Source organism: Parasteatoda tepidariorum, chromosome 7, assembly GCF_982258835.1.
Source record: "Parasteatoda tepidariorum strain Cologne lab strain chromosome 7, Ptep-v5.0, whole genome shotgun sequence".
Taxonomy (NCBI): domain Eukaryota; kingdom Metazoa; phylum Arthropoda; class Arachnida; order Araneae; family Theridiidae; genus Parasteatoda; species Parasteatoda tepidariorum.
The window spans coordinates 26,430,160-26,458,143 of NC_141761.1; the positions used below are offsets into that span (position 1 = coordinate 26,430,160).

The 27,984-nt window shown below is 29.0% G+C and overlaps 1 protein-coding gene across 18 annotated transcripts in view; it reads left to right on the forward strand.

Moving 5' to 3' along the window:
- Positions 1-27,984, forward strand: part of LOC107446012 (uncharacterized) — a 210,484-nt gene that overhangs the window by 125,975 nt on the left and 56,525 nt on the right. For 11 of the 18 annotated variants that reach the window (XM_087167539.1, XM_087167533.1, XM_087167535.1 and 8 more), the window contains 7 exons: positions 338-436; positions 4,501-4,599; positions 7,836-7,934; positions 14,765-14,863; positions 16,746-16,844; positions 18,909-19,007; positions 25,438-25,536. In XM_087167539.1, the coding sequence (XP_087023665.1) occupies positions 338-436; positions 4,501-4,599; positions 7,836-7,934; positions 14,765-14,863; positions 16,746-16,844; positions 18,909-19,007; positions 25,438-25,536 (693 nt within the window). The remainder of the gene's footprint in view (positions 1-337; positions 437-4,500; positions 4,600-7,835; positions 7,935-14,764; positions 14,864-16,745; positions 16,845-18,908; positions 19,008-25,437; positions 25,537-27,984) is intronic. The other 7 variants (XM_087167537.1, XM_087167550.1, XM_087167541.1 and 4 more) reach the window with 5 other exon arrangements.

The window sequence follows — 27,984 nt, forward strand, 5'->3', positions numbered from 1 at the left end:
TCCTAGTGTTAGAGAACGAACAGATAGCAATACAGCCTCCTTTAATATAATCTTCCAAGCCATATTGCCAATTCAGTCTATTTCCATCACAAATGGGGGGGTCTAATTCACCCATGCTGATGTTTGGTTACAAACGTTTTGCTGTTTCATTTATTAAGAAAAAAAATATTATTCAATACTTCAAGAAATTTTTTTTCAAACTTAATTCATATTTCGAAGGTGAGAATCGCCTTTGGTATTGAAGAAAACGTACCAAATTTTAAAAAGGGAAAATAATTAGTAACTTTCATTTCGCTTGATTTTACTTTATTATTATTATTTTCAAATTTTATTGCAGACATTCCATCCATCCAGTGCTCTCCTCCGAAATGCGATGCTCCATGTCAGATTGATTACAGCACGAAACCTTGTCCCAGTTGTGCCTGTGACTATCAACGTAAGTTTTTCTATCTATCATTAAAAGCTGTTTGGCATGTTCAACGTTGCATTTTGTTTTGTTGCACAAAAGGAAGATACTTGAAATGACTCAGGTGTTTTAATTAGTTCGCTGAAAAAGTCATTCGTGAACGCACGTCTCGTTTCGGAATTCAATTTAATCGAATAAGCTCGAGCTCAAGTAGATGTTAATTGGGTATACTATAGCCTACGTTACAGATCCTGTTATTCCTACTAAATTTAACTAGTAAACAGCATTTTCTGCGAACCTGATTTCTAGCAACAAGTAAAAGCATCAAACGAAGTGTCTTGTTTATAAGTCGCTACTCGCCAGGTTGGAATTGTATTAGTCTAGTTCCTTTGGAAATAATTTATATTGTTGTTTTACCGAAGTTTATGAATTTAGTAAACATATTTAAGACTCAGTTTATTAATTAAACTAAAAGGTAAATGTTATTCCTAGTAAGTGGAAGTAGTTGTGATTTTTTCATATTATACCCAATTGAAGTAGGATAAGAGAGAACGAGGGCGAGACATTACGTGTTGTCTTTATACTTATAGTGAAATTTTCGAAAGCAAAAACACTTAATGAAGAGTGATAAAAGTCAACGAGTACAATTACTTATTTCATATTATTGAGTCTCACGATCTGTATTCTTTAGGTAAAACCTTTTTTTTTTCAAGTAAGGGTTTTTCAAATCCAGGTAATCGCCTATTTCTTCATGATTAACATGCTAACACATTTTTCTTAGTTAAAACTACAACAATTGTATATTTTAAAAACAAAATATTCTGTGAAAAATATTGACGCTTAATGGTAAAATAAACAATGCGAAGAAATTGCAGAGTGAGTACCGGGTTAACCCTACTTGTCTTTATAAATTTTTCTTGCTTCATTGTTCATTTAAAACATGTTATAAGATGATACGACATTATGAAATAAATATTTATCTTCTTACAAAAGTTTTATACATTTGATTTTGGTTGGCAACTTTTATGAATCTTAGGCAAAATGTGATTTTTTAAACCTTATTAATACTGAACTGTTTTCATTTATTAATATTATTTAATAACATTACCAATTTAATTAATAGATTGCTAATTTATTAATATTACCAATTTTGAAAAAATCTAATGTTTATGTGACCGGCAAAGTATGAAATGTCGGCATTATATATAATGCCTGACGTTTTTAGGCAAAGTATGAAATATGAGAAGTATTACATACTTTGCCTGGGCATTATATATAATGCCGGATGCTATTTAGGCAAAGTATGAAATAAACGTCCTGATGAGGTTAGTATGTAAATGATGTGCATGTTACTGTGAGTGACCAAAATCGGTGGTTGTTGGCTTTCACCGGTGAATGTTGACAATCACATAATCGCTTTGGTGAATGTCCGAAATATTTATTACATCCGATTTTATATAAATTTATTCGCGGATATAATTACATTTATTCGATATTTTAATACTTACTGACTATAGATTAGAAGAAACATCAGTGTTATTTACCACTATTACGCAATTTTCTTCGGTACTTATTCCTTTCGAAAGGCCAACGGACACTTTTTTTCCGCAGTATCGGTATTAAAACTGCTAAGTATTGGTGCAGTTTTAATAATTAAAAAATATATCAATGCAATGCTTTTTAACTATATTAGTTTATTTGGTACATCTATATATATATTTCTCTTACTCGGCACCAAAAAAAAAGCCTCATTATAATTCCCCGAATGGCAACATTAGAAAATCGACCAATGATTGCTGCTAAAAATGTCACATGGCAAATCTAGTTGAGGTGGCTCAACATATAGCGCTTTTAAAAACGGAAACAATAACCAGAGTGAGCATTATCAGGTTGTACAATTCAGATTCATACCCTAAAAACATAATATTTAATTTAAACTCAATTAGGAATTAATTAATTGAAGTGAGAATGCTTTAAAAGGCCGCTGTTGAATTGATATTTTTCTACTGGGAGCTACCTAAACGTCTAAAAAACGTCTAAGTGTTTGTATTGAATGCATTGAATGCATCACAACGGAAAAGTTAGGGTTTAAAGTTTATATTTTTAAATAAGAAATTTTTTTTCTAAAATTTTCAGAATTTCTAGCATTAACTAATTTATTATACACACATTTAGTTGAATTTAGGTGAGTAACTGCAATATTTGATAATTTATTTTGCTAATACGTTTCTCATTTAGCAAATGTTTTGATTATTTCACCATGTAAAATCTAAATAGCTAATATACTTTTTTAAAAGCCAATAAGAACATTGATAGAATTCTTCTATACAGGTACAATACTATGTCTTTGATGATAAAATACTATGTCTTTGATGATAATATACTATGTCTTTGTGCTAGAACATTGTGTTCATTGGCGAGCGAGCGCAGCGGGCTATGGTTCACGGCTTGAACCACATAGGATTGCGTAGCAATTCTCGGGGGTTAGCGAGCAGGGGGGGGGGGAGCCTCCTAGTATTTCATAATCCTTCAATAATTGGTGTTTTGTGCAAAATGCATTTATCAATAATAGCAAATTAAAGCTGAAATTTTAAAATCTGAAATTCTCATAAGACCTTGATAAGAAATTTAGATCATTTGCTATTTTTCTATCCGACTTTTAATATATTGTTTAAAATATTTATAAGTAGTAGACTGAAAAAATCTTTTAATTTTAATTTATTAGAATATTAATACACCATCTTTGCTACCACGGAAAAAAATACTTTCTGAATCTTGGGAAAATTCTTCATAGAATTAATAAAACGACACCAATTACCATTCTATCAGTAGTATGTATTACCAAAATTAATTAAGTGTCATCTGCGTTTGGGGATTTTCTACACTTCCCTTAAAAGAATTAGTTTCTTTTCTAGATTAGCTTTGCTTTTTAGTACATAGCATATTTTTTTTCAATTTCTACACATTACCAACGATAATTAAACATGATTGGTGCAAATAAGAGTATGTCTTATTAATGGTTTTCCTAAATAAATAAATAAATTTAGCTTCCATTTATTTAGCTTTTTTGCACATAGCTCATTTTTTTTATTTCGTTATGCATCTATTACTTATTAAATTAAGCATCATTGGGGTCAATAAGAGTATGTGATTTTTTTACGTTTTTCTTAAACGAATTAGAACCAATTTTCAATTAATTTTGTACGTTAATACGTAACTAAGTTTCTTTTTTCATGCCAGTTGAATACCTGAAAGTGACATCATCGTAGATAAGTAGATACATTAGACGATTCAGAAGCTAATTAATTTCGACTTGCATTCGTGACGTTGCTTACAGGTATCCAATAAAATCTGATTTAAATCACATGTTTAGGCTTAATCATTTCACTTCTTCTCTAGTTGCAAGTACCCAATTACCGCTGATTTTATTTACTTTTATTATTTACTTTTATTATTTACTTTTATAGAAACACGTTTTAAAAGATTTTTATGAACAATATTTAAAAATACACTCTAACACTTGGTTTATACTTGGGTTGGAAATAAGTACTTGGTTTACGAATAGCTTTAGAAATAATAATTTTATGACGTTGTCCTCGGATGCTATCGTGAAGTACATACAATTCACCTATATTAGATTTCATACGTCTGCTTCTCGAGATAGACAAATACTAGTTGGAGCTAATCTACGGCTATTCTATAAGGGACCTTTGCTTTCGACATTTTATCAATTGAAGCTGTTAATGCTAACTATTTTAATTTATGTTTTGTAGAGTAAAAATAGAGAAAGTAAAATGTTTAAATTCGGTCCGCGGGCCGGATAAAATCTTCCGGCGGGCCACAGTTGGCCCGCGGGCCGTAGTTTGCCCATCCCTGGTTTAGATAGATAAGATATAATTATAAAAGAAAGAGAAACAAGAGTGAGTTATATATATATATATAATATAGATTCACGTTAGCGCGTTATTATATATATATAGTATGTATATAGTCACGTCTACATAATATCTCACGTTAGTTTTTTTTAAATATTAAACACAAATGTTATTTATGCATTATTTTAAAGTAAACAAATGTTTTAATCTATCTTTTAGAACGTTCACCTGTCCAGTGTTCTCCTCCTAAATGTGAGCCAGGATGCCAAATTGATTTCAGTGCTGAGCCTTGCCCTAGCTGTGTTTGTGCTAATCAAAGTAAGAATTTTTATATCAATAGTCGACTTAGGCTGCAAAATGATATTATTACATATTTTCAGTTTAAAAGATATAAAAATAGATAGGAGAGCGAGCTTTGAAATGGAGCAATAGACGAAGTTAGTAAACAAAAACAGTGAAACAGAAGTGTCGTTTCAGTTTTGAACCAGCGATATGATCCCAGCTGTGTTTTTTAAGTTCGCATTATTTTGAAACTTTTACCCTCGGAATTTGAGTCTCTAGTAAGCCTATTTTTAAAAATGAATGCCTTATTTTAAACCTCTGTACACCTTTTACGTCGTGGTACAGCGTAGGCAGGATTAACACACTCATCCACCATTTTCCCCTATTGGGAGTGGTGTTCATTAGACTGTGACGGAATGGAGCCAGGTCGTCTTCAGTGATGCATCCAGATTTAATATAGATAGAGATAATTATCGTGCACGAATATGGAGATCCCCTTCGTGAAAGATATTGATCCTGATTACGTTTCATAGCAGCACTTCAACAACTGATGTGGTGGTATGGAGGCATCGCATGGATCGCATGGGGGACCATTGATACACCGAAGAATAACAACCCAATTACCAAGAAGTACCAAGAAGAATACATATTCGTGACATCTTTCTGTCACATGTGTTGCCACTTATCGCAGAGCATCTAGGAGATATTTTTCAAGAAGATATCGCTCCGCCACACGCATCAAAGTCCCGTTTAATCTCCAAATTTGTCACAGAACGAGTATAATTCTCTTGATACGGCAAGCTGGACAATCTCCAAGTACAGTCGATTCACCGGTGTGTTTACTGCAGCTGTGAAGCACCACAGGACATCAAAAAAAACTCATTATAACCTGCATTTGTGCTAGATGTGGCAGGGTACTAAAACCTCCATTCATTTGTAACAATAAATAATCATTTTGCGTTTAATCATGTATCAACGGTGTATTTACGAATGTAAAAATTCGTTTCTTTTTAGGAGCCCTAATTTTTATGGCAATAAGCACGCACGTCAAACGCTGATATTCTGGTTCACAAAAAAAGTAGGCATCCGTTAAATTAGTAACAAAACGAAATTGAACTTTTATAAAAAGAACATTTGAAAACCTCAGATAGGGTAAAAATGAGTCACCTGTGCTGTCCCTGGAATAAAATAATATGCCCCAATAAAGTTCTTTTACTTTTAAATTAACAAAATTTTACAAATGGTTTGGTTTCATAGCGCAATAGTAGGCTTGGCCGTTTTTTACCAGAGAGGTACAGGGTTCAAACACCAGCTTGGACGTTTGGATTTTATCTTCATATTCATGTTCTAAAAATGCGGATAACTATATAATATGTTTTATTCAATTTCAAATGTATTATTTTTTTGATTTAAATAAATTTTTTAAAAAATTTAAATGTTTAAAAACAAAAACTTGATAGATATTTTAATTTTTTGAAACATTTTTAGCTGAAATATACGGGTTGTTTTAAAATATATATATTATTATGACTGTGGTAAGAAGTAAAAAAGTGATTGACTCATAATCACAATGAGCACAAAGCATGAAGGAAAATTGATCCTTTTAGATACAAACTTGTTCTAGATTGTAACCAATATCGCGAACATTAAGGAAAATATCTCGATTTTCGTCCTGAAGAGCAGCTGGGCAAAAAGCCTATTTATTCATATTTTGAAGGTTCAAATTAATTGTAAATTAGAGAAACGTTCTTCAATTCAATTTTACTGTAAGTTCCCTCCGGAACCCGAAATTTGATACTCACTTAATTAAATATTTAAAGAAGTTGACGTCGAATCTTCTTCATTTTCAATCGAAAAATTTCTTTCTTGAAGTCTTTTCCGCATTTCTTATATGGTTCCTTATATGGTTTGAATGTTGGCAAGGGGCCTCTAACCCATCATCCATCTATCACTGAGGATATTTTACGTCAGCACTGTGTTTGGTGCGAGCCGGGAGCGGAATTCGTAATGGCTACCCATTTCGAACCCGGGGCACCTGATTGAGAGTGTTTTATCCCCATAGCAAACATGGCCCAAGTGTACGTGGTTGCACTTAGAATTTTGCCACTAATTCTACCAAAAGAAAGACTGCAAAAAGGACACTTTTAATCACCAAATCTCCGGATTTGACGGCTAATTTGAATCTCTCCCGTTTTCTCTTTTTGTTGTCAAAGTTGTTGCAAATTGGGATTTCGATTGAAACTGTGGTAGTAGTAAGTAAAGTTCGCTTTTTGTTACAGTATATCATAGCAGTATACGTGCAAAACTGTGTCTGGAGCAAGCTTTATTGGTTCTACTACTTTCGCCTGGTATCGAAAGATGGTGAAAGACCAATTTAGTATAGTATTGCTGGGCGGTAAAAATGTCTCAATGTTTTCAGTTTAATAAATTTTTTTATTTCATAGTAGGATAGGGGCATGAACTTCGGAAACCACTTTTAATAGTTTTTTTTTTAATAATGTAAGACATTGTTCTGTTGCTAGAAATTTTCTGTGTCACGCAAATATGATCAAAAGTTGGGAAGTTGGAAAATTCTTGTCTAACAACTTGCCTTTACTAATTCTTGATGTAAATTTATTTTTTTCTTTTTGTTTTTTAAGCCTACCAACTGAAATTATTATTTGTGTTGCAAAAATTCTTCATGTATTTATTAATCCAAATTTGAGATGCGTTGGATTTTATTAAATTAGTTTCTTTTGCCAACACGTAAATCAATGCCATGTACTGCCAGAATCAGATTTTATTTTCAATAGAATTTTGATTTCCTGTAACTTTGTCTCGAGATTGCCTTTTTACTCATGCATCTGTTGTCATTATTCTGATAGTTTTTATAACTACAATGCTAACCTCGGTGTGTTTCTCTGTTTTTTTATTGTATTTCTACAACTTTTACTGAAATATATAACTTAAGTGTAGTTTTTTACTAAAAGTTCTTTGCCAAATATCACTGATTTCCTCTTCCATCATTCTCTCTGGCTCGTCAAAATAGAGAAATGTAGCAAAATCATATGTTTGATCTTTATTTGATAAAATATAAAAATAAATTAATTGCAATAATCTTCTTATTTTCCGATCGATTCCTCTGAAGCAACTTTAATAGGATTGCAACATTTTCTTAGCAAGGTCCTTTCAAATGTTTCAAAACACATCCTCATTATCAGCATCATCATGCATCACTAGTTTTCTATTAATATTATTAATTTTCTCTTTAAAAACAATATGTTTTTCTCTAGACATGCCAACGATTCAGTGTTCTCCTCCTAAATGCGAGTCAGGCTGTCAGATAGATTATAATGCCAGACCATGCCCTAGTTGTGTTTGTGGAAATCAAAGTAAGCATTACTCATGATTTGAGTGATATTTTCTTGTTAAGAAAGCGTGCAATATAACATTTTTATTGAAAGGTACAAATTCTTGTTAAATTATTGATTTTGTTGCATGAGGGGAAAGTTTATTTGTTCAAAGAAGTTTCTATAAAATTTCTATTCTGTAAATATTTTCTGATGTATAACCATTTCATGAAAAAAAAAACTTCAGTTTCAGATCATAAGAATAATTCTGATTCTTTATTTTATATATTTACTAGCCGCCTAAGGCGGCCAGCTGTCCGCCACGCTAAAGGTTTCCACAAATAAAGTTTTTTAAAACATAGCAAGAAATCTGAAGATTAGTGGACAATTAAAGTGTTCCTCTCCTGCAATTTTGTCTTAATATCCAGTTCTGCTGCAGACAAAAGTTAAACTTTTCTCCATTTTGATAAATGTAAACTAATGCGAACCTTACAATTAAATCATTAATTCCTTCGTATATTATTGGTTTAAGTTGTCGAAAATTAATATTTCATTTGTAAGGTTCGCATTAGCATACATTTATAAGAGTGGAGAAGAGTATATGTATTTTTTAATAGTTTTTTGAATATGACTCTTTGAAGACGAAAACGCATAGATTTTCTTACAAAATGACTTATAACTAAAACACTAAACCAAATTTTTGAAAAAGAAAAGAAATTCTTCATTATGTCAAAACACAATTATGTGTCGAGTTTCGTGCCTGGGCGAGGCTTCTGGGGCGATATATTGTGATTACAGACAGACGGACAGACAAACAGACACACACACCGTCGCGTTTATTATGTATAGATTTACATACATGATTCCATTGAAGTTATGTTAATTGTTGGTTTAAATTAAAAAAGTGCGATTAAGTATGTCAGCGTGTGAGAGCAACCAGCGTGTTTAAAAAAATTTAAATTAGTGAAAAATGTTTTTAAAAAATTAGATTTCAAGCAACATTCTTTGTGGATTTGTTGTGTAATAGGACAGTAATAGAATATGAATTGCATACTTTAAATACATAGGTGCTGTTGATTTAACATACTTTAAATATTCGAACATAATTTTATTGAAACTAATTTTAAGTGGCAAAGTACAAAATGTGAACGCAATCTGTCAAATAGTATGTGAGAAATCGAATTTAAAAATGTCGTAATTTTTAAATTCGATTTCCAAAGAACCAACTGATTTCGCTCACATTTTGTATTTTGCCATGTAAAATTGCTTTTTCTAGAATTATGTAAAAAAAATTGTATACAGCTGAGAAAAATACATTTGTCGACAGCCAACTAAAGCAGATTTTTTTTTTTTACAAAAATAGAATTCTTATTAGAACTTGAAACGGTTTCTGGACAATGGCCATTTCTTTATCTGACGTTTAATTTACGGTTAAAATATTTATAATTAGTAGAGGAATAAAGTTCTTTCAATACTAATTCATTAAAATATTAATACACTAACTTTGCTACCACTGAATTTTTTTTTCTTTCTGGAACTGCAGAAAATCAGTTGTAGAATTCTTATGAAAATTGCACCGATTACCATAAAACCAGCAGTACATATTACCGTCAATTGTACACAATAATTAAGCGTCTGTGAATGGCGAGTTACTACGGTTCCCTAAAAAGAATTTCCTATTACCCCTTTTTCCTTTAACTTCGCCTTTTAGTATATAGCTTATTTTATTTTATATCAATTAATACATATTATCAACATTAATAAAGCATTAGTGTCAATAATAATAAAGCGAATTTTTAGCATTCCCCAAAATGAATAAGTTTATTTTTTCCATTATTTTTGCTTTTTAGTACATAACTTTTTTTTAAATATTTAATTAACATATTACAAACATTAATTAACATCATTGTCGTTATGATAGTATGAGGATTTCTTACAGTTTTTCTAGCTTAATAAATATCTTTACTCCATAACTTTTGCGTTTTAGTACATAGCTTATTTATTTAATTTCAATGTGCACAGATTATCTAAATCAATTAAGCATCATTGTCGTCAATAATAATATGCGATTTTTTGCGTTTCTTCCATACGAGTTATTATCACGTCCCTATTCATTTTGCCTTTAAATTTTTTTCTATTCAATTGACATTGATTTTAAGTAAATAATGTTATAGAAACACGTTTTAAAAGAATAAATATAAATGAAAAAAACGTGCGGTCTCAGACAACTTTGAAAGTATAAATTTTGGGATGTAAACCACGCGTGCTACTACTTAATGTTGTTCTTTGAATTTATCTGACTCAGTGAAAGCAAAAGAATTAAATACTTTAATACGTGCAATAAACTATTTTTTAAATCAAATAAAGTTATAAGCTAGCAATTATCACTGATACTACTTTTAAAATATGTGAAAAATTGAATCGTCTATAGTTAAATTTAAAATAATGGTAAACGCTTAACCAATCAGAAAATTCTTTTTCCTTTTTTTTTCTTCTTATCCCGCTAGAACGGTTTGTCGTAAAATGTTCTAATGTTGAGAGTCACCTTCCTCCTACTTCAAACTATCTGTTAACCAAATTTAAAACTATTAGTAATATAAATCGAATAGAATTGCATGATATCGTGTTACGAAATTCGACTTTCATTACCAATGTGCATTTTAAAACAGTATAAAAACTAGCTTAGCAATAATAAGTAAAATACCTCGAAGCAGAAAATTACATATTTTATATAATATATGAACCATGGCCAAGATTTTTTAGGGGGATGAAATTAAATTACACAGTCACAGTAGTTTTTAAAATTTCACGCATAATAAAAAAGAAATAAACGTAACAAATAACTGCACAAAGATTAAGTATTTTTTTCTCCGTTTTCCTTTTTTTTTTAACTAGATGATATTAATGACTAGATGACTCGAATTTAAATTCATGATGATTCATAAAAATTTTCCTTATTTGTCTGAAATATTCATGGGAGCCTTTAGAGATTTCTAATTATTGAGAAGGACAAATACCCACCAATCCCTTGATAGTAGTTATTTTAATAAAAATGAATTTATATTATTTAAAAGATGGAAAAGAAACAGGCTATTCTAACCACAATTATCATTATTTGTATAACATAACAGAAATTTCACGTAAGTAAAATTTATGGTTCAAGTAACATTTCATGCCAAACATCCTAAAATATCCCCAACACATCTTAAAAACTTACCAGCTTTATGTTCAAAAACTTTGATAAACATTTATTGATACTAATGTGCACCCACTCACATAAATTTCAGCAGCATAAAATGGCCCATTCTTTTATGATGAATCTCTCATTCAAATCAAATGATCATTGATCAAATCAAGTAATCAAATCATTTTCGATAACAAAAATTGTTATCAAAAATGCGCTTGACGTTTAAAATCTTGTTATTTCTGAATAAACATAGTTCATTATAGAAATAATTTTTAAATACACAATAGAAATAATTTAAATAATTTAAATAATGAAATCAATTTTTAATTAATTCCATAATATGGATAATTTTTAAATTCTCATAATATAATAAGCTGAAAATTTTCAATTGAAGTAGTAAGAATATTAGTAAGTTTAAAATTTTTACTTTAATAATATAGGAATGTATTTCAGCAGAGGAAATAATAAAAAGCCCAATATCTAGACATAAATTAAAGAAATGATGACAATACTAACTTTTGTTACTTCTTCAGCAAATGCTCTCGTTGATTATTGTAGATGGATTAATACAACTACGTAACAGCAAATAATAATACAACTCTTTTCCTTTTAACCTACTTTTTTGTAAAACTACATCCAGCGCCCTGTTTATACATAAAAGCCACGTATTTCTAAGTTTTTTTTAATGAAATAGGAGAACTTTTCGATGAAGAACTTGCCTGGAACTATTACTAGGCAAACACGAAGTAACTACATAGCTATGAATCCGACAATTTCATGGCAGAGAACTATTTGCCACAATGGATTTACTTTTGGACCGTCTTATTGGATGTCCCGAAGGCTGAAATTGTTTTGAGGGTATAAAGTCAAACATCAATTTATCTTGATCTTACAAAATTTATTAGAAACTTTCTTTTATTTTCTCAAATATATAGAATTCTCTTAAAATGCTTTTGGTTGATAACGAGGAAAAAGTGAAAAACAAGTCTAGAGAAAACATTTACATAAATTTTAGAAATTTTTATAGTATTTCTGTATACATTCGTTTTATAACATTAAAAATACTAACTTTTTACAAATCATTTTATGATTTTTACATTACTATGTCATGAACATTACCGAGGTTTAGGAATTTCATTAACAGTTTACTTTGGATTTTATCTGAGAAATCTCCATAGCTATTAATTTACGACAACATTTAACACAACAACATTCCTTACGTATTTTAATCAGGCAGCCTAATGTCTCACAAAGAATCAAGGATCAGCAGAAAGAAAAATGACAACAAACACACATAAAATAAACATGAACAAACGACCAAGATAACTTAACATAAACAAGAAAAGAATTTAAAAAAAGTAAAAAAAAAAAGGCGGATCAATAACAGTTCATAAAAGTATTAGTAGTCCAATATAATTTATATTCAACTTCACCAAGTCTCTGAGACTCTCTATTTAAACTTTACCACGTAATTCATCCTGCCCACTTTACAGATTTAACGAATAATTGATGGAAATATTCTTATTCTATACAGATGTTCTGTCAAGCAGTCATGGTCTGATTTTAGTTGCCACAGCTTTCCAACGGGAAAGTTATGGCTCACACACTTTCCAACTGTCTTGGATATTGGAATTAACTATTGACTTTGCTGCTTGGTCGTGTTTGAGGTTATCTATAATTTTCTCATAAGCATGTCCTTTAGGAGATTGTCGAGTTGTTTAAATGTTCATTTGTTCGGTCAGTATTTTCTATTCCCACATACGAAGGGATCCATCAAAAGACAATAATTTTAGTGTGATTACAGAATTTATTTTTAATATTTTCACAATATCTGTTTTGTAGACTATATTTATCGATTGGAAATTTATCGGCAAAATTTAGTTTGTTGTCAAGCGCTACACCTGTATATAAAGTGCTGGTGCTTTTTTTTTTTTTTTTTGAAGTATGGTGTTCTCAATTTTTAGTGATTTTCCAATATAATTTTCAATATTTCACAATATCTGTTTTCAGTCATTTTGAATTGTATCTTAATGATAATAAAAATTTTCCACAAGGGCAATCTAGATACCATGTATGTACGAGCTTTACAAAAAACAAAATGACAATTTTTTTGTTAAAAAAAATAATTACAACGTATTCCCTAAACTTTTAAGATAATGGTATTTTAACAATATGAACTTTATTTGATTATATTGCTTGACTGTTTCAAATTATTTTGTTTGAAAGTATCATTTTAGTAAAACTTTTATCGATATAATAATTAATAAATTATTTAGTTAAATTGCATTAAGATTAACTTTAATTTAAAGAAAAATATTGCTTAAAAATAACTTTTTATTTTTACATAACATCTTCATAAAGTAACTTGTATTTATAGGTAAAAAATTGCTTTAATTTCTTTTTTACTAATGCACAAAAAATAACATAACAATTCTTTAAATCTTGCACTATCATTATATGGATATATTTTTTTTAATAATATTGTCTACAGCAGAGTAAAACTTGACCAAATGTTGCTTTGTTTACCTTTGAAAAGTCAATCGTTTTTTCAAACTTGTTTAATGACGTTACTGATGAGCTATATTTGTCAATCCAGTATTTATAAAATGCATGTTAAGTAATTAATAATAATAATGCATAATAATAATGCATAATAATAATGCATAATAATGCAGACACAAAGTTATAGATCATTAATTAATATCAATTTTTATTCAAGCCATAAATGCAAATAAAAAAGATTTATGCCATGGTAATATATATGCTAAACTCTCATGACTTTTTTCCGTGTTAGAAAAGTACTGTTTTAAATAGTTCACAATTGATTTTATGCATATTAACCATGCAAATGAAAAATTTGCTTTTTATAGTTTTTGTATAGTATGGTTCATTTATTAAAAGAAAAACTGAAAAATACAGATAATTAAATGGTATGAAATGCATTTAACATTTTTCGTATTTTTTTACGTGTGATTTTAAAAGCATATTTTTAATTTTTTTTACTTTTTCTTAGTTTTCGTATAATATCTAACTTACGACCTTATTTCAAAAATTTAATTTTCATTAATGTTCTATTAATATTAAAAATTTATTGTTTTATTACATTAATTTCTTTTGCCTTTTGTATTGCCTAATGCGTAGATCAATGTCACGTATAGTCAAACATTTGGGTCTGGCAGTATCAGATTTTATTTTCAAATTATTTTTGATTTCTTGTAACTTTGTCTCAAGATTGCCTTTTTTTTCAAGCCCCTATTGTCATTATTCTGATTGTTTTTATAACTACTATGCTAACCACCGTGCTTTTCTTTGTTTTCTTATTATTTTTTTCCAACTTTTACTGGAATATATATATAACTTGAGTGCAGTTTTTTAGGAAAAGTTCTTTGCCATTCATTGCTGATTTCCTTCTCCATCATTTTCTCTGACTCGTCAAAATAGGGAAATGTAGCAAAATCATATGTTTGATCCTTATTACATAATATATAAAAATAAATTATTTGCAATAATCTATTTATTTTCCGATAAATTTCTCTGAAGTGATTTTAATAAGATTGCAAAATTTTTTTAGCAAGGTCTTTTCGAATGTTTCAAAACACATCCTCATTATCAGCATCATCAAACATCATTAGTTTTCTATTAATGTTATTAATTTTCTTTTTAAAAATAATATGTTTTGTTCTAGACATGCCAACGATTCAGTGTTCTCCTCCTAAATGCGAATCAGGATGTCAGATAGATTATAATGCCAGACCATGCCCTAGTTGTGCTTGCGGAAATCAGAGTAAGCATTACTAATGATATGAGTGCTAATTTTTTTTTAAAAAAAGTGTGCAATATAACATTTTTATTGAAATGTTCAAATTATTGATTTTGTTGCCCGAAGGAAAATGTATTAGTTCAAAGAAGCTTCTATAAAATTTCTATTCTACTAATATTTTCTGATGTATAACCATTTCACGGGGAAGAACTTCAGATTCAGATCAGAATTATTCCACATATTTATTTAATAAATTTATTCCACGTTGCTTTATTTTTAGATTTTTAGTTATTTATTTTGTACATCAGTTATTCTCATGTTTTATAGTTTTCCTAAATTATTATGTCCCTTTTTAGTTGCATTTGTAGAAATAATAATAATTTACGGTTAATTGCTTTTAATCAGGAAAATTTTAAAATTTTATCTGTGACTTGGAGTGTCACATTTTTTAAATTTATTTTAATTTCAGAGTAAGTGGCGCACATGTTTTTTATTTTTAAAGTGTTCATAATTTTATAATATTATAAACATCTTGAATTGTATCGCCCCACCTTATGAAGCCACTTAATCCCTTGCAGCTGGAAACATATTATAGCCGAGAGAGTTAATCTATCAATGTCCTCACGTACTGAACGGGGGTTCGTGTCCCTGTGTTGTGACCTTATTTGTGACCTTGTGTTTTTAGAATACGATACTCTCATTCACGCATGGATGGCAGCACCAGAAAGTTGCTAAGCAATCCCCAGACTCCTGTTAAATTTCTTTTTTTACGGTTTTCAAACTATGCTGTTCGTAAATGGTTGAAAAACCGCATAGCTTCGTATTCTTAGTTTTTATAGTTTAAAACAGTTTCAAAACCGTAAAGGTAAAATATGTTCTTTATCGTAAACTTCACGGTTAACTGTGTAGACGAACTGCTGACGGTTATTTTACCATAATTTTACAATGAAAATTCTAACAGAGCACCTAAGTTGCCCGGTGGATTTTTTGTCTAATAAGAATATGCATTACAAACTTAAAATATATGGGTGTCATTGGTGGGTCTCCCTTAATAATTAGAAATCTCGACAAGTTCATTTCAGCGTTTAGAGCAAATAAGGACAACCATCATCATTATTATTTCATCATTACTCAATACTGGTTGTGGTAAAAAAAAGTGCAAGTTTAGGAAGACTACGCTAAGACTAGTTATTTATCGTTGTGTCGGAGAATCGTTGCACAATTCTTTGTAAGAAATTAAATTTGCAGGTGTAAATTTACAAGATTATGTAGCTATTTATTAATAATTTTTATCTGCAAAAAATCTGACAATTTTAACTTAACTAAAGGTAATTCCTAAGGTTTCTCCATAAAAGAAACATAACTGTGGGAAATTTAATAAATATAAGTAAATGCGTGTGGCGTAATATGCATAAAATGAACAACCTGAATAACTTTTGATCCGATTCGGTGGAAAAAAAGTTAGCTTTATTCGGAGAAAATACGTTTTTGTATCTGATTTCGTAACTTAAAATATCGTCTACACTAGTTAATTAGCATGTTTAAGGTTACCCTCTTGAACCATTAAGATTGAGTCCTAGAACGTGAAAATCCTATCATTAGACAGAAAGCTATTCAGTCTGGTCCGTTTATTAATATTATTTTTTTTTTTGCGAACGGTGCAACTAAACATTTTGAAATCTTTTTTATTTTGAGATCATACTTCAGTAAATATCTGTTTGACACATGCAATAAATCCTTTTAATTATTTCTGCTGTATAATTTATTTAACCCAATACTACAAGAGTTGTGGAATTTAATTTTATTATCTATTTAATCAAATTAAATTATTATATATATTTTTTTAATATTAAGTAAAATGTAATAATTTCCACTCCTTTTATAATTAATTTTGATGTTGTTTCAGACGGTCCAATGATTCAGTGTTCTCCTCCTAAATGTAATGCAGGATGTCAAATTGATTACAATTCTAGACCATGTCCAAGCTGTGTTTGTGGAAACCAAAGTAAGAAGTTCTTAATTAAAAAAATTAATTTATCTTTTGTTTAATGTGCTATTGTTGCATTCGCTGTACATTGGTTGTGATGGGTGTCCCTTGCAAGATTTAAGTTTTGTTTTATTTGTGCTAACGAAAAGAATAAGACAGTAGAATACCTGAAAAACCAGGAATATTGATTGACATGAGAGGACAAGGCGTTTTCACGAACGATAATTTTTAAAAGCTTTTGGAGTCATTTTCTGGTCGTATATTTTTTGTTTTCGTGATCAGAATTGGCAGCTCAGATCATGGGATTTTACACTGTAGGAACATGATTTCTTGCGGAATATTTTCGTAGTTATAAGATCGATATCAATAAATCACCTACAATCCCTTCTTAAAGGTTGAAATTGATCGCTGTATCAGCAAAAATCATCAAAATTTATGCAAAATGGTCATTTCATCAAAAAGAGCACAACAAATGTGGCCATTCACTCGATATTTCATACATTAATTATGCTTTGTGAATTTAAAGAAAAAGCTCCATTTTTAATGCTTTTGTATTGAAATTGCTTTCTGCGTAAATTTGGAGGTCATTCAGAGCCAAAGAGCAGAATACTTTTTAAATAGCATTTGAACTAAATGTATTCATTTTAATACTTGTAAATGTTACAGGGGTCTGTTTAGAAGAAATTTGGCTCCGTTAACGGACCCTTCACAAAATATTTAAGCTTAAAAACGGACCCTTCACAAAATAATTTATCTTTTAATCGGACCCTTCACAAATTTTTTTATCTTCATTGTTGTTTTGTTAAACGAATAAACCCTTCCCATGGCAGGAAACAAGAAAGATGGATGTAAACGAATTAAGTTTTGTCTTCGGCAGACGATTCTTCCATAATTCGTCCGAAATTAATATTCGGATTTCAGCAGTATAGGCTAAATACCAAATATTTGTATGTTGCATCTCTAATTTGGAAGCAGCAATTGCTGTTTATTTTTGAAAATTTAATTTTTTTTATTATAATCTTACAGTGCCGAGCATAATCTTGTATCTATTTACAATTTAAAAACTCCTTGAAAAAGTGTTTTGCAGTAACCGGACCCTATTTGCACGAATTCATAAAAGCGGACCTTGGTTGAAAGAATGTGAGTAATTTTTTCACAATTTCACGAAAAACGGACCTTTCACAAAATGTCTGGACAGACCCCTGTGTTATAACAATATATTGAGTCCTTTTCTAATGGCATACGACCTGAAAAGATTTGAAAAAGGATATCAAATTTGTATGAAAGCAGCTTTCTTACCCTAAGTTTTCATTTTAGAATGAAACAATTAATATTCTTCTCTTTTGGATTTTGACACATCTACTAAGAGGTGATGAAATATTTTGATAGATACAGGCGCAATTAAATGTAATTTATCATAATGGAATTACTGTAACTTTTAAATTCTTTTCACTTTGCGTATGAACTATGTTTAGCTTTGTTTGCAAGGATTTAGTCGATAGTCGACTTCCTTAGAATTAAAAATGCAGGAGCGAATACTTGCATTTTTTACATATGATTCTTTAGAATTAAAAACACATGAGCCTTGCCTGCATTTTTATGTGATTCTTCTCTTCAAAGAGTAAATAGCGTTTCCCCGCAATAGCCCGTTGTGATTCTGGAGGTTAGGTCTCAATCTGATAGTGGAATTCTAGTTAGCACTGAGCATCGAACGCCTTTACTGCCATAGCAAGTGGATGACCAACGATCTGAAGCTTGATGGTCTAAGTAGACCGTCACTGGGGGGATAAACCACAGTGTATCAGGATTAGAGTCTCTAATATGACTATTTAAATAAAAAAAATAAAGATAAATTTTTGAAACAGTCTTGAAGTTTCTTTCTAATCTCCGAAAATGATATGTGTCTCACGGATCAACTGAATACTTTTAATTTAATTAGATACGAAAGTTATGAAATAGCTATTTTTTTACTAATCCTATTATAGCTTACTAGTGGGCTGCATTCCACAGTGGCTAAGCATTCCATGGATTACCGAATTAAATACCTTGTCGGTAACAATATTTCCTTCTGTTTCGTTCTAGACATTCCAATGATTCAGTGTTCCCCTCCTAAATGTCAGTCAGGATGCCAAATTGATTATAATGCCAGGCCATGCCCTAGTTGCGAATGCAGAAAACAGAGTAAGATTTTTTTTATGTTTAAATTTTGTTGTTCTAAAAGAAACGTAAAGCATTCCAGTAACAGCTAATTGTGGACAAGGGGAAATGGAATTCTGGCAGTAATGTGGTCAGTATTGCTCACCAACCACCTTAGAATAGAAGCAGGTGCCTAAAACAAGCAAGTACCAATCAAGCAGCTGGTATAATCATTGTACTATGTAAAACTTCTGATGTATACATTTTTATTATAATCAGAAACTCTCGGCTAAGAATGAAGATAATTTTTGAGACCTTAAGGATATCTTATCATATTTTAGAGTTGCTGGATTTTCCAGTGCGTGTACCAGTTCGGAATAATTAGCTAAAGCAAAATATATCAATACAAGAGTGAGAGTGATTATATATATATATATATATATATATATATATATATATATATATATATATATATATATATATATATATATATATATATATATTACAGTAAAATAAATAAATACAAAAAATACGAGGAAAATTAAGAAAAGCTATAAGTATCCTTTATTGCGCATTAGCTGCAAGTAAACAGAACTCATTAGATAGGTTCAAAATGAAGATAAAACAAAGGAAAATTACAGACATATGAAGAAAAAAAAAAGGGGGGGGGGAGAAAAAAATAACAAAAAATTAATTATCTTCGAATTTCTAGATTATACTATTTTATTAAATGATATTTACCCCGAGGAATTAATCTTGCTTCGTAATCATGATGATAATATTAATTTCAATTTTCTGGATTTGGGTATTATAAAGATGAAAATATCTGCCTTGTTGATTTATACGATAAAATAAATGATTTTAATTTCAATATAAATAAACTAATTACTTGGAATTCTAATGCTTCTAGGAGCATCTATTTAAATACCACTTTTAATGAAATGAATAGAATTAAAAGAATATGTAGTAATATTTATTTATCCAAAAAGCAAATCGATAAACTCTTTCAAAATTTGATAATAAGCAATAGATACCCCCTTGAAGTAATATAATTCTATATAAAATCATTGAATTAATCGTATATTTTTGTGGATATATTTACTAAAAATTTTCTTTGTTAATTTATATAATTTTAATGTGCAAATCCATTTCGGGTAAATCCATTGCCAAAATTATTTACTAAATAATTTCTTTGTTAATTTATATAATTTTTCCATGTGCAAATCCATTTCGAGCAAATCCGTGGTCAAAATTATTTACTAAAAAATTCCTTTACTAAAAAAATTCCTTTGTTAATTCATATAATTTTTCCATGTGCAAATCCATTTCGGGTCAATCCGTGGCTAGAATTATTTACTAAAAATTTCTTTATTAATTTATAAAATTTTTCCATGTGCAAATCCATATCGGGCAATTCCGTGGCTAAAATTATCTACTAAAATTTTTTTTCTTTGTTAATTTATATAATTTTTCCATGTGCAAATCCATTTCGGGTCAATCCGTGGCTAGAATTATTTACTAAAAATTTCTTTATTAATTTATAAAATTTTTCCATGTGCAAATCCATATCGGGCAATTCCGTGGCTAAAATTATCTACTAAAATTTTTTTTCTTTGTTAATTTATATAATTTTTCCATGTGCAAATCCATTTCGGGCAAATCCGTGGTTAAAATTATGTGCAAAACAGGCAATTCATGTTTCTCTTTTCTATTTTCAATTTTTTTTTAAATAAATATTTATTTTCCAAAATTATTTATGATCAACTTCTTTAAATTATCCAGTATAATATTGCTTTGCACACATCCATTTCGGGCCCATCCTTGATAACTAACAAATCAAACTCACTTCAGCAATGCAGTAAGAGCGGCACTTTAAAACAAAACTCCTAGTTACGCTCAATTTGCGCTTTTATTTTCATATTCTGCAATCCGGCAATCTTGTTACGAAAATATTTTTTAAATCATTCTTGAAAAATTTCCCGTTCATGTAAGTACATTTGAATTCGCTACTCGCTTTATAGATGAAACTTATGTTTCATTTATGTTTTATTCTATTTTTTCTTTTTATTTCATTTTTTTCTGTTTTTACGTGTTATTTTTACTTACTGTGTTCGATTTTATTTCTTGTAATTTTTGTCAGAAATTTTTTTGAGTGCTCCTCACGCTATTGTATTAATATATTTTGCTTTGGCTATATTGATACAATATCAGAAAGCACTCTTTCTTGCTGATATAATCGTGTGGGCTGATGAAAAGATTATATCTTTCTTTTTCCGGATTTTTTATCCTTTTCATTCCCAGCTGTTTCTTATTTTTTTTCTGCCCCCCCTTTTTTTTTCTTCATATGTCTGTAATTTTCCTTTGTTTTATCTTCATTTTGAACCTATATATATATATATATATATATATATATATATATATATATATATATATATATATATATATATATATATATATAGTTCAAAATGTTTCCAAAAGTTGAAAAAATTACAGAACAATGAAAAAAGGGGAAAAAAGAAACATAATAATATAAATAACAAGAAACTGGAAAGAAAAAAAAAGAAAAAAAAATCGGAAAAAAGTGGGGAAAAAATGAATGAAAATCCCGAAAATAAAAGAATCAATGCAGCCAAAGCAAAATATATCAATGCTATAGTGTGAAAGGCACTCAAAAAAAATTTATTACAAAAAAATTACATCAAATAAAATAAAACACAATAAGTAAAAATATCAGGTAAAAACAGAAAATAAAATATAAAGGTAAAATAAAATAAAACATGAAACGAAATCTATGAAGCGAGCAGCGAATTCAAATGAATTTACATGAACGGGAAATTTTTCAAGAATGATTTAAAATATTTTCGAAACAAGATAGCCAGATTGCAAAATATGAAACCAAAGGCGCAAATCGAGGTAAAAGCTTAAATAGAGGGCTTTTGTATTAAAGTGCGTTCGTACTGCAGTACTGAAGTACGTTTGATTAGTTAGTTACCAAGGTGGGGCCCGAAAATGGATGTGTGCAAGGTAATATTATACTGGATAATTTAAAGAAGTTGACAATCAATAATTTTAGAAAATTAACTTTAATTTAAGGAGAAAAAAAAATAGAAAAGACAAAGAAATCTGAATTGCCTGTTTTGTATATAATTTTAGCCACAGATTAACCCGAAATGGATTTGCACATAATAAAAATTATATGAATTATCAAAGAAGTTTATTAGTAGATTTATTTACAATAATATACAATTAACTCAATGATTTTATATAGAATTTAATTACTTTAGTGGGTATCCGTTGCCTTTTATTAAATTTTGAAAGAGTTTGTCTCTTTGCTTTTTGTGTAAGTAAACATTGCTACATATTCCTTTAATTCCATTCATTTGATTAAAAATGGTATTTAAATAGATGTTCTTAATAACATTAGAATTCCAAGTAATTAGTTTATTTATATTAAAATTAAAATAATTTCTTTCTTTGTATAAGTCAACAAAGTAGATAGTTTCTTCTTTTATAATATCCAAATACAAAAAATTAATATAAACATCATGATTACGAAGCAAGATTGTTTTCTCGGGGTAAATATTATTTAATAAAATAATATAAATAGTATAACAAAACAAAATAGTATTCGCGATCACAACGAACTATAGGGGGCGTTGTTGTATGAGACGCATACCTGCGATTCTATATGAACCGTCATTCAGTTACTCTGGAGACGTCGTTAATGTAGCGTGTAGCATTGCAACGTTCCTTCTTTAATGTGGCTTATTAAATTTAAAAAAGAAAAATGCTTGATATTCTTTTTTGTACAACTGAAAACAAAATGGTATCTCTTTTTATTAGAGAAGGAATATCCAAAACACATCGGAAAAATATTTGCACATTAACAGAAAAAAATATGTATTCTTATAAGAGTTAAAACCTAATGCCCGAGAAATAGTATTACTAAATTTAATGATATAACATGAAAGGCCCATTTAAACTTTACATTCTATAGTTTTAAGAATCATATTACTTCAAAAATTAAAATGAACAAAAAAGTATACATAAGCCTCATAATTTTATGAAATTTAATTTTGTAAACAAAGTTTTTTGACAACAATTTTTATCAAAAAATTTCAAGTTTCAATAAAAATCATTATTTAGAAACTAAGAAACGTAAAATAAAGAATGCTGACGAAACAAAAACAAAAAAACAATTCTTTTTTGTCGCCATTTTTAGTGCTACGAAAATTCGTCTTTGGGATTTGCCAAAAACAAAACAAGATGCAATTTTATTTTTTCAGGAGGGAAATATTTTACCGAAAAAACGAAAATGTACCAATTCCCACAACATGAAACTTTATCTTGGTAAACGTACGTTTTGGTAATGTTATTTCATTTGGAATCTTATTTATCAGAGTTCATATGGCGATATGATTGTTTTGAATCTATGCTAAACTCTATATCGGCTCATTTTCCACCGAAATCCGATTGACTATTTTTATTTTAAATAAAGTGTTTTATTTTATGAACTGTCGCAAAAATTTCAAGTGTAGATTGGCGGCAATTAAAAACCGCCAAATCTGTAGCGACGGTGGCGTTAATACGTAAGTACCGAATTTTTATTCCATACTTTTCTGAATCATATTACTTCAAACATTGGAATATACAAGAAGTATACATAAACACATAATGTTATACCATTTAATTTTTCAAAAAAAGTATTTTGAGAACAATTTTTATCAAAAAATTATAAACTAAAAAACGGAAAATAAAGAATTCTTAAGATAAAAAAAACGATTTTAAGAATTCTTTACATTGAAATAAAAACTTTCATATTGTTTCTTTTTTTATAATTCTTATAGTTCTTAATCAGACGTAAAAAACCATTCTGTAGAGAACCATCATCAAATGAAAAAAAAATATTTACAAGCAAATTTTTTATTGTAAAAATCATTGCACTTACCTGATTTATAATTCCCGGAGAATTCCAAAATGATAAGTTCCTTGTTTGAAAACTTTATTCTCAAATAATAGTTACATAGTTTACCCTTCATTACTTTTAGATAACATACTACACAGCAAAATTTTATAATTGATATGAATTTGAATATGTAGCTAACAACAGAATAGCTGAATTCTAGTTGAACTTATTCTTTCAAAACTAAAAAATACTTACCAAGAAAACGATTTAAATTAATTAAGAATCAGCACAAATGGCACTATTTCAAGTAACTTGAATAATTTTTTATTGTTGTTTTCCGAATTATATGGATACAGAAATATATACTATTTTATAACGAAGAAGAATATGCTATAACTATTACAATTCTGTATGTTCTGAATTCATATTTATTGACTGGAATGACGAAAGCAATGTTGATTTCACTTTAATTCGTAATGAATTGAAGACAGAAGAAATTCATTTTACCTTAATACACACATCTGTAACAGTATCCGAAATCGGAAGTCATCAGTTGCAAGTTTGTTGATAATAGAAATTAAAAATTATTTGGAATTTTTCTTCAAATGTTTGGCGTGTTCTGTTCCTGAAAGATTTACTAATATTCGGGAGATTTTTTTCAAGTTCTTCGGCCTTTTCCTTAGGGAAATTTTGTTTCTTATTTGCTGCTAAAAAATGGCGTCTGATTCTGTCAATGACTTTGATGGAACTAAATGAAAACGTGATAAATTAATGTCTGATATTTACAGGCTCCCGCTAGACGGCGTACTCGAGCGTTGCGATCGCGAATAGTAAAAATTTCCCGCTCATGTAAATTCATTTGAATTCGCTGCTTGCTTTATAGATTTCGTTTTATGTTTTATTCTGTTTTTTTCTTTGCATTTTATTTTTTTATTTTTTGTTTTTACGTGATATTTTTACTTAATGCTATTTTTGAAATTTTTTTTTGTAAATTTTTTGAGTGCTCCTCACACTATTGTTTTGATACATTTTGCTTTGCCTATATTGATACAATATTAGAAAGCACTCCTTTTTGCAGATATAATCGTGTGAGCTGATGAAAGGATCATATCTTTTATTTTCCGGATTTTTATAATTGTTTTTCTTTTTCTGGAATGTTTTTCCGGATTATATAGATATATATGATTATATAGATAGTTATATATAAAATAAAAAGATTACATTTTCCATTTATTATTTTTATTTACTGAGAAACGAATAAAACCAAATAATAATTTATTTTAATGACAGGATATATGTTCTACATATTTTTGACTGGCAAATACTTTACTGCAGAAGTATCTAGCCAAATAAAGGCCTTTTAAATATTTAACTGTATCAAGTTTTCCAGATCCGAAAAAGATTTCCGGATTTATTTTGGAAAATTCTTGGAAAGTTTATCGCTCGTTAAAGGCAATAAATTTTCCGACATCTTTGTTATATTTTAAAAGTTTTGCTACTCCATAAACATTTATAATTAACTTTGAATGAGGGATTTATTCAAATGTTATTTCCATTTTTTTCCTCCAGACATTCCAATTATTCATTGTTCTCCTCCTAAATGTGATACAGGATGTCAAATTGATTATAATGCCAGACCATGTCCCATTTGTGTTTGTGGAATTCAAGGTGAGTATTTCAAATGAACTGTTTCCCTTGAATCATGTCAATTTAGTAGTGTATTTAAATTAGTCATTTAGTAGTCAAGTATTTTGAAAAGCAGATTTAATTCCAGCGAATAAATTAATTGAAGTGTCTATATTAGCAGAATTGTTCTTTTTTGTATTTTGAAAGCTTTTAAGTCGAACATATAGCTGATAATGTGAAAATTAATGAAAAATAATTACCTTTTAAATTCCCTACGAAACGGAATTAATTTTCAAATTGCTAAAGAAAGGATTATTTTAAGCTGATTATATAAGTATTACAAGTATTTTGGTAACTTTCGCTGTTTCAATAAGCCCCAATTATACTAGTATAAGTCGTACTATATACTAGTATATAGTCGTACTGTGTTAATAGGTTTTTTGCTGCCTGTCAAAAATGAATACAGAAGAAAATCGCTTAATTGTGGTAAATTTTGAGTATCATAGCATCACGTGAAATTATATTGAATATAGTTAGTCTTTGTTTTGGGGAGTTTGGGGAATTTCTAAAAGTTAGTCAGAACTAACTCTGAGTTAAGTTTCCTCTCCATTTTTCTAACAATACACCCTAATAAAAAATTTGCTAGCGTTGTTTTTATAATTTTTATTTTCTAACCTAGACAGATTGATTTTGTTAAGTAATTAATTTGATCATTATTTATTTGCTTCCTAACTAAATTCCTTAATTTTTTATAGTAAAGAAACTGAAATATGTAAAGTTATATTTTAACAACATCCTGATTTTTAAATAGTAAATGTTTATTGCGTCTTTCCAAAATTATTTTAATGATTCAGTTTACAATTCTCACTTCAGATAGTTATTTATTGAATATCTTTATAAATAAATTTAAATTTTCTGACCGATTTTTCAAAATGAACTATCATTAGTATGTATTTAATGTAATATATACTTTTTATTCAGCATAATTTTTTAAATATTATTAGCTTATTTGTCTCGATAAAAACAAAAAGTTTTTAAAATTTGCATTTTCTTACAAGCGGCTTCTGAGGAAGTAAAATAAGGTAATATTTTATAAATTTTAATTTCTCGTCAAATTTCATCACTATTTTTTTTCTTAATTTTTTTATTTCTATTCTGATGTTCTAGTAAGCGTCTTAGCATAATTAAGTGTAGCAGCAATTGAAATAACTACAAAAAAAAGTAATAGTAAATTTCCGGAGTTTCAACTCTACTGTATACATTCATTCTTAAAATGACCTCAAGTTAGACCATGCTTCAAAAAATTAGTTATGCAACGAATATTTGTTATCTGGCACAAAGGCTGAATATTTGGTTTGGCCTAATAATAAATTAAAACCGAATAGATGGTTACTAACGTTATTTACATTTGTAATCATTTCAACTGATATATTTTAAAAAAACAGAGCTATAAAATTTTATGTTTCTATTTCACAATAAGAAATTTTAAATAATTTTTAAATTAACAGTAAAATTTTGTTTTAAGTATTAAGTACAAATTTATTTTTCAATTATAATAGTTTTATGAATGAATATAAATTTAATAAGCGTTTGATTTTAATAAAGAGGTGGCAATATGCATTAACAATAAAAGAAATAGTTTTATTTCAAATTAAAAAAAAATTTAAAGCAAAAAAGTAAGGAAAATTTAAAGCAACTAAAAATAAAGCCATTTAACCCTAGATAAGATCACGGAATATTTTTTAGGAAATCGTATTTATTTCCTGATACAACTATAACATAACTGCAAAATCATTACTTAATTGGCCAAAGATAATTTAACATCAAAGGAAAAAAATATGCGTGAATTGTTACGAAACTAACACAAAGTTTGGTTCCAAATTAAACATAAATTACGACGCCTCAAGTAAAAACTGCCCATCGCACCAGAGAGCAATTTAAAGATTGGAGACAAGAACCAGTTACTGACCCTATTCTCAAATTATGAGACCGAAGGTGACTTCAGAAGCGTGAAAGAAGATGCTCATGAAAAATGTCAAATCTTCATTTTGTTTGTCAGGATAAGTTTTTTGCAAATGCTCCTGATAACGGTAAGATTTCATTACCTCATTAGATAAAACTTTATTACAAAGTAAACACATGGGTAGTTGAGAGTTCAACAGTGATTGAACAAATCCCAACTTCAAGTATGTGGCACTGTATTGATGACACCTCTTTTTATTAACCGACATTGTTGGTGGCAGGAGAAAAACTGTAATGAAGCTAAGAAAAACCTTTATAAGAAACACGGGTCAAATCAAAAATTCATACTAAAAGCGCAATGACTTCAATTTTCACCAAATGGCTTGAATAAGTCAAAGGCAAAAGGTACAGACTCATGCGCTGAGGTGTGTTGGTTCGGATCGGAGAATAGGTGCCGTATAAGTTCATTTTATTGCTGGCACAAATGGTGTATCGGATAATCTTTATTTATTATATTAATTAAATTTT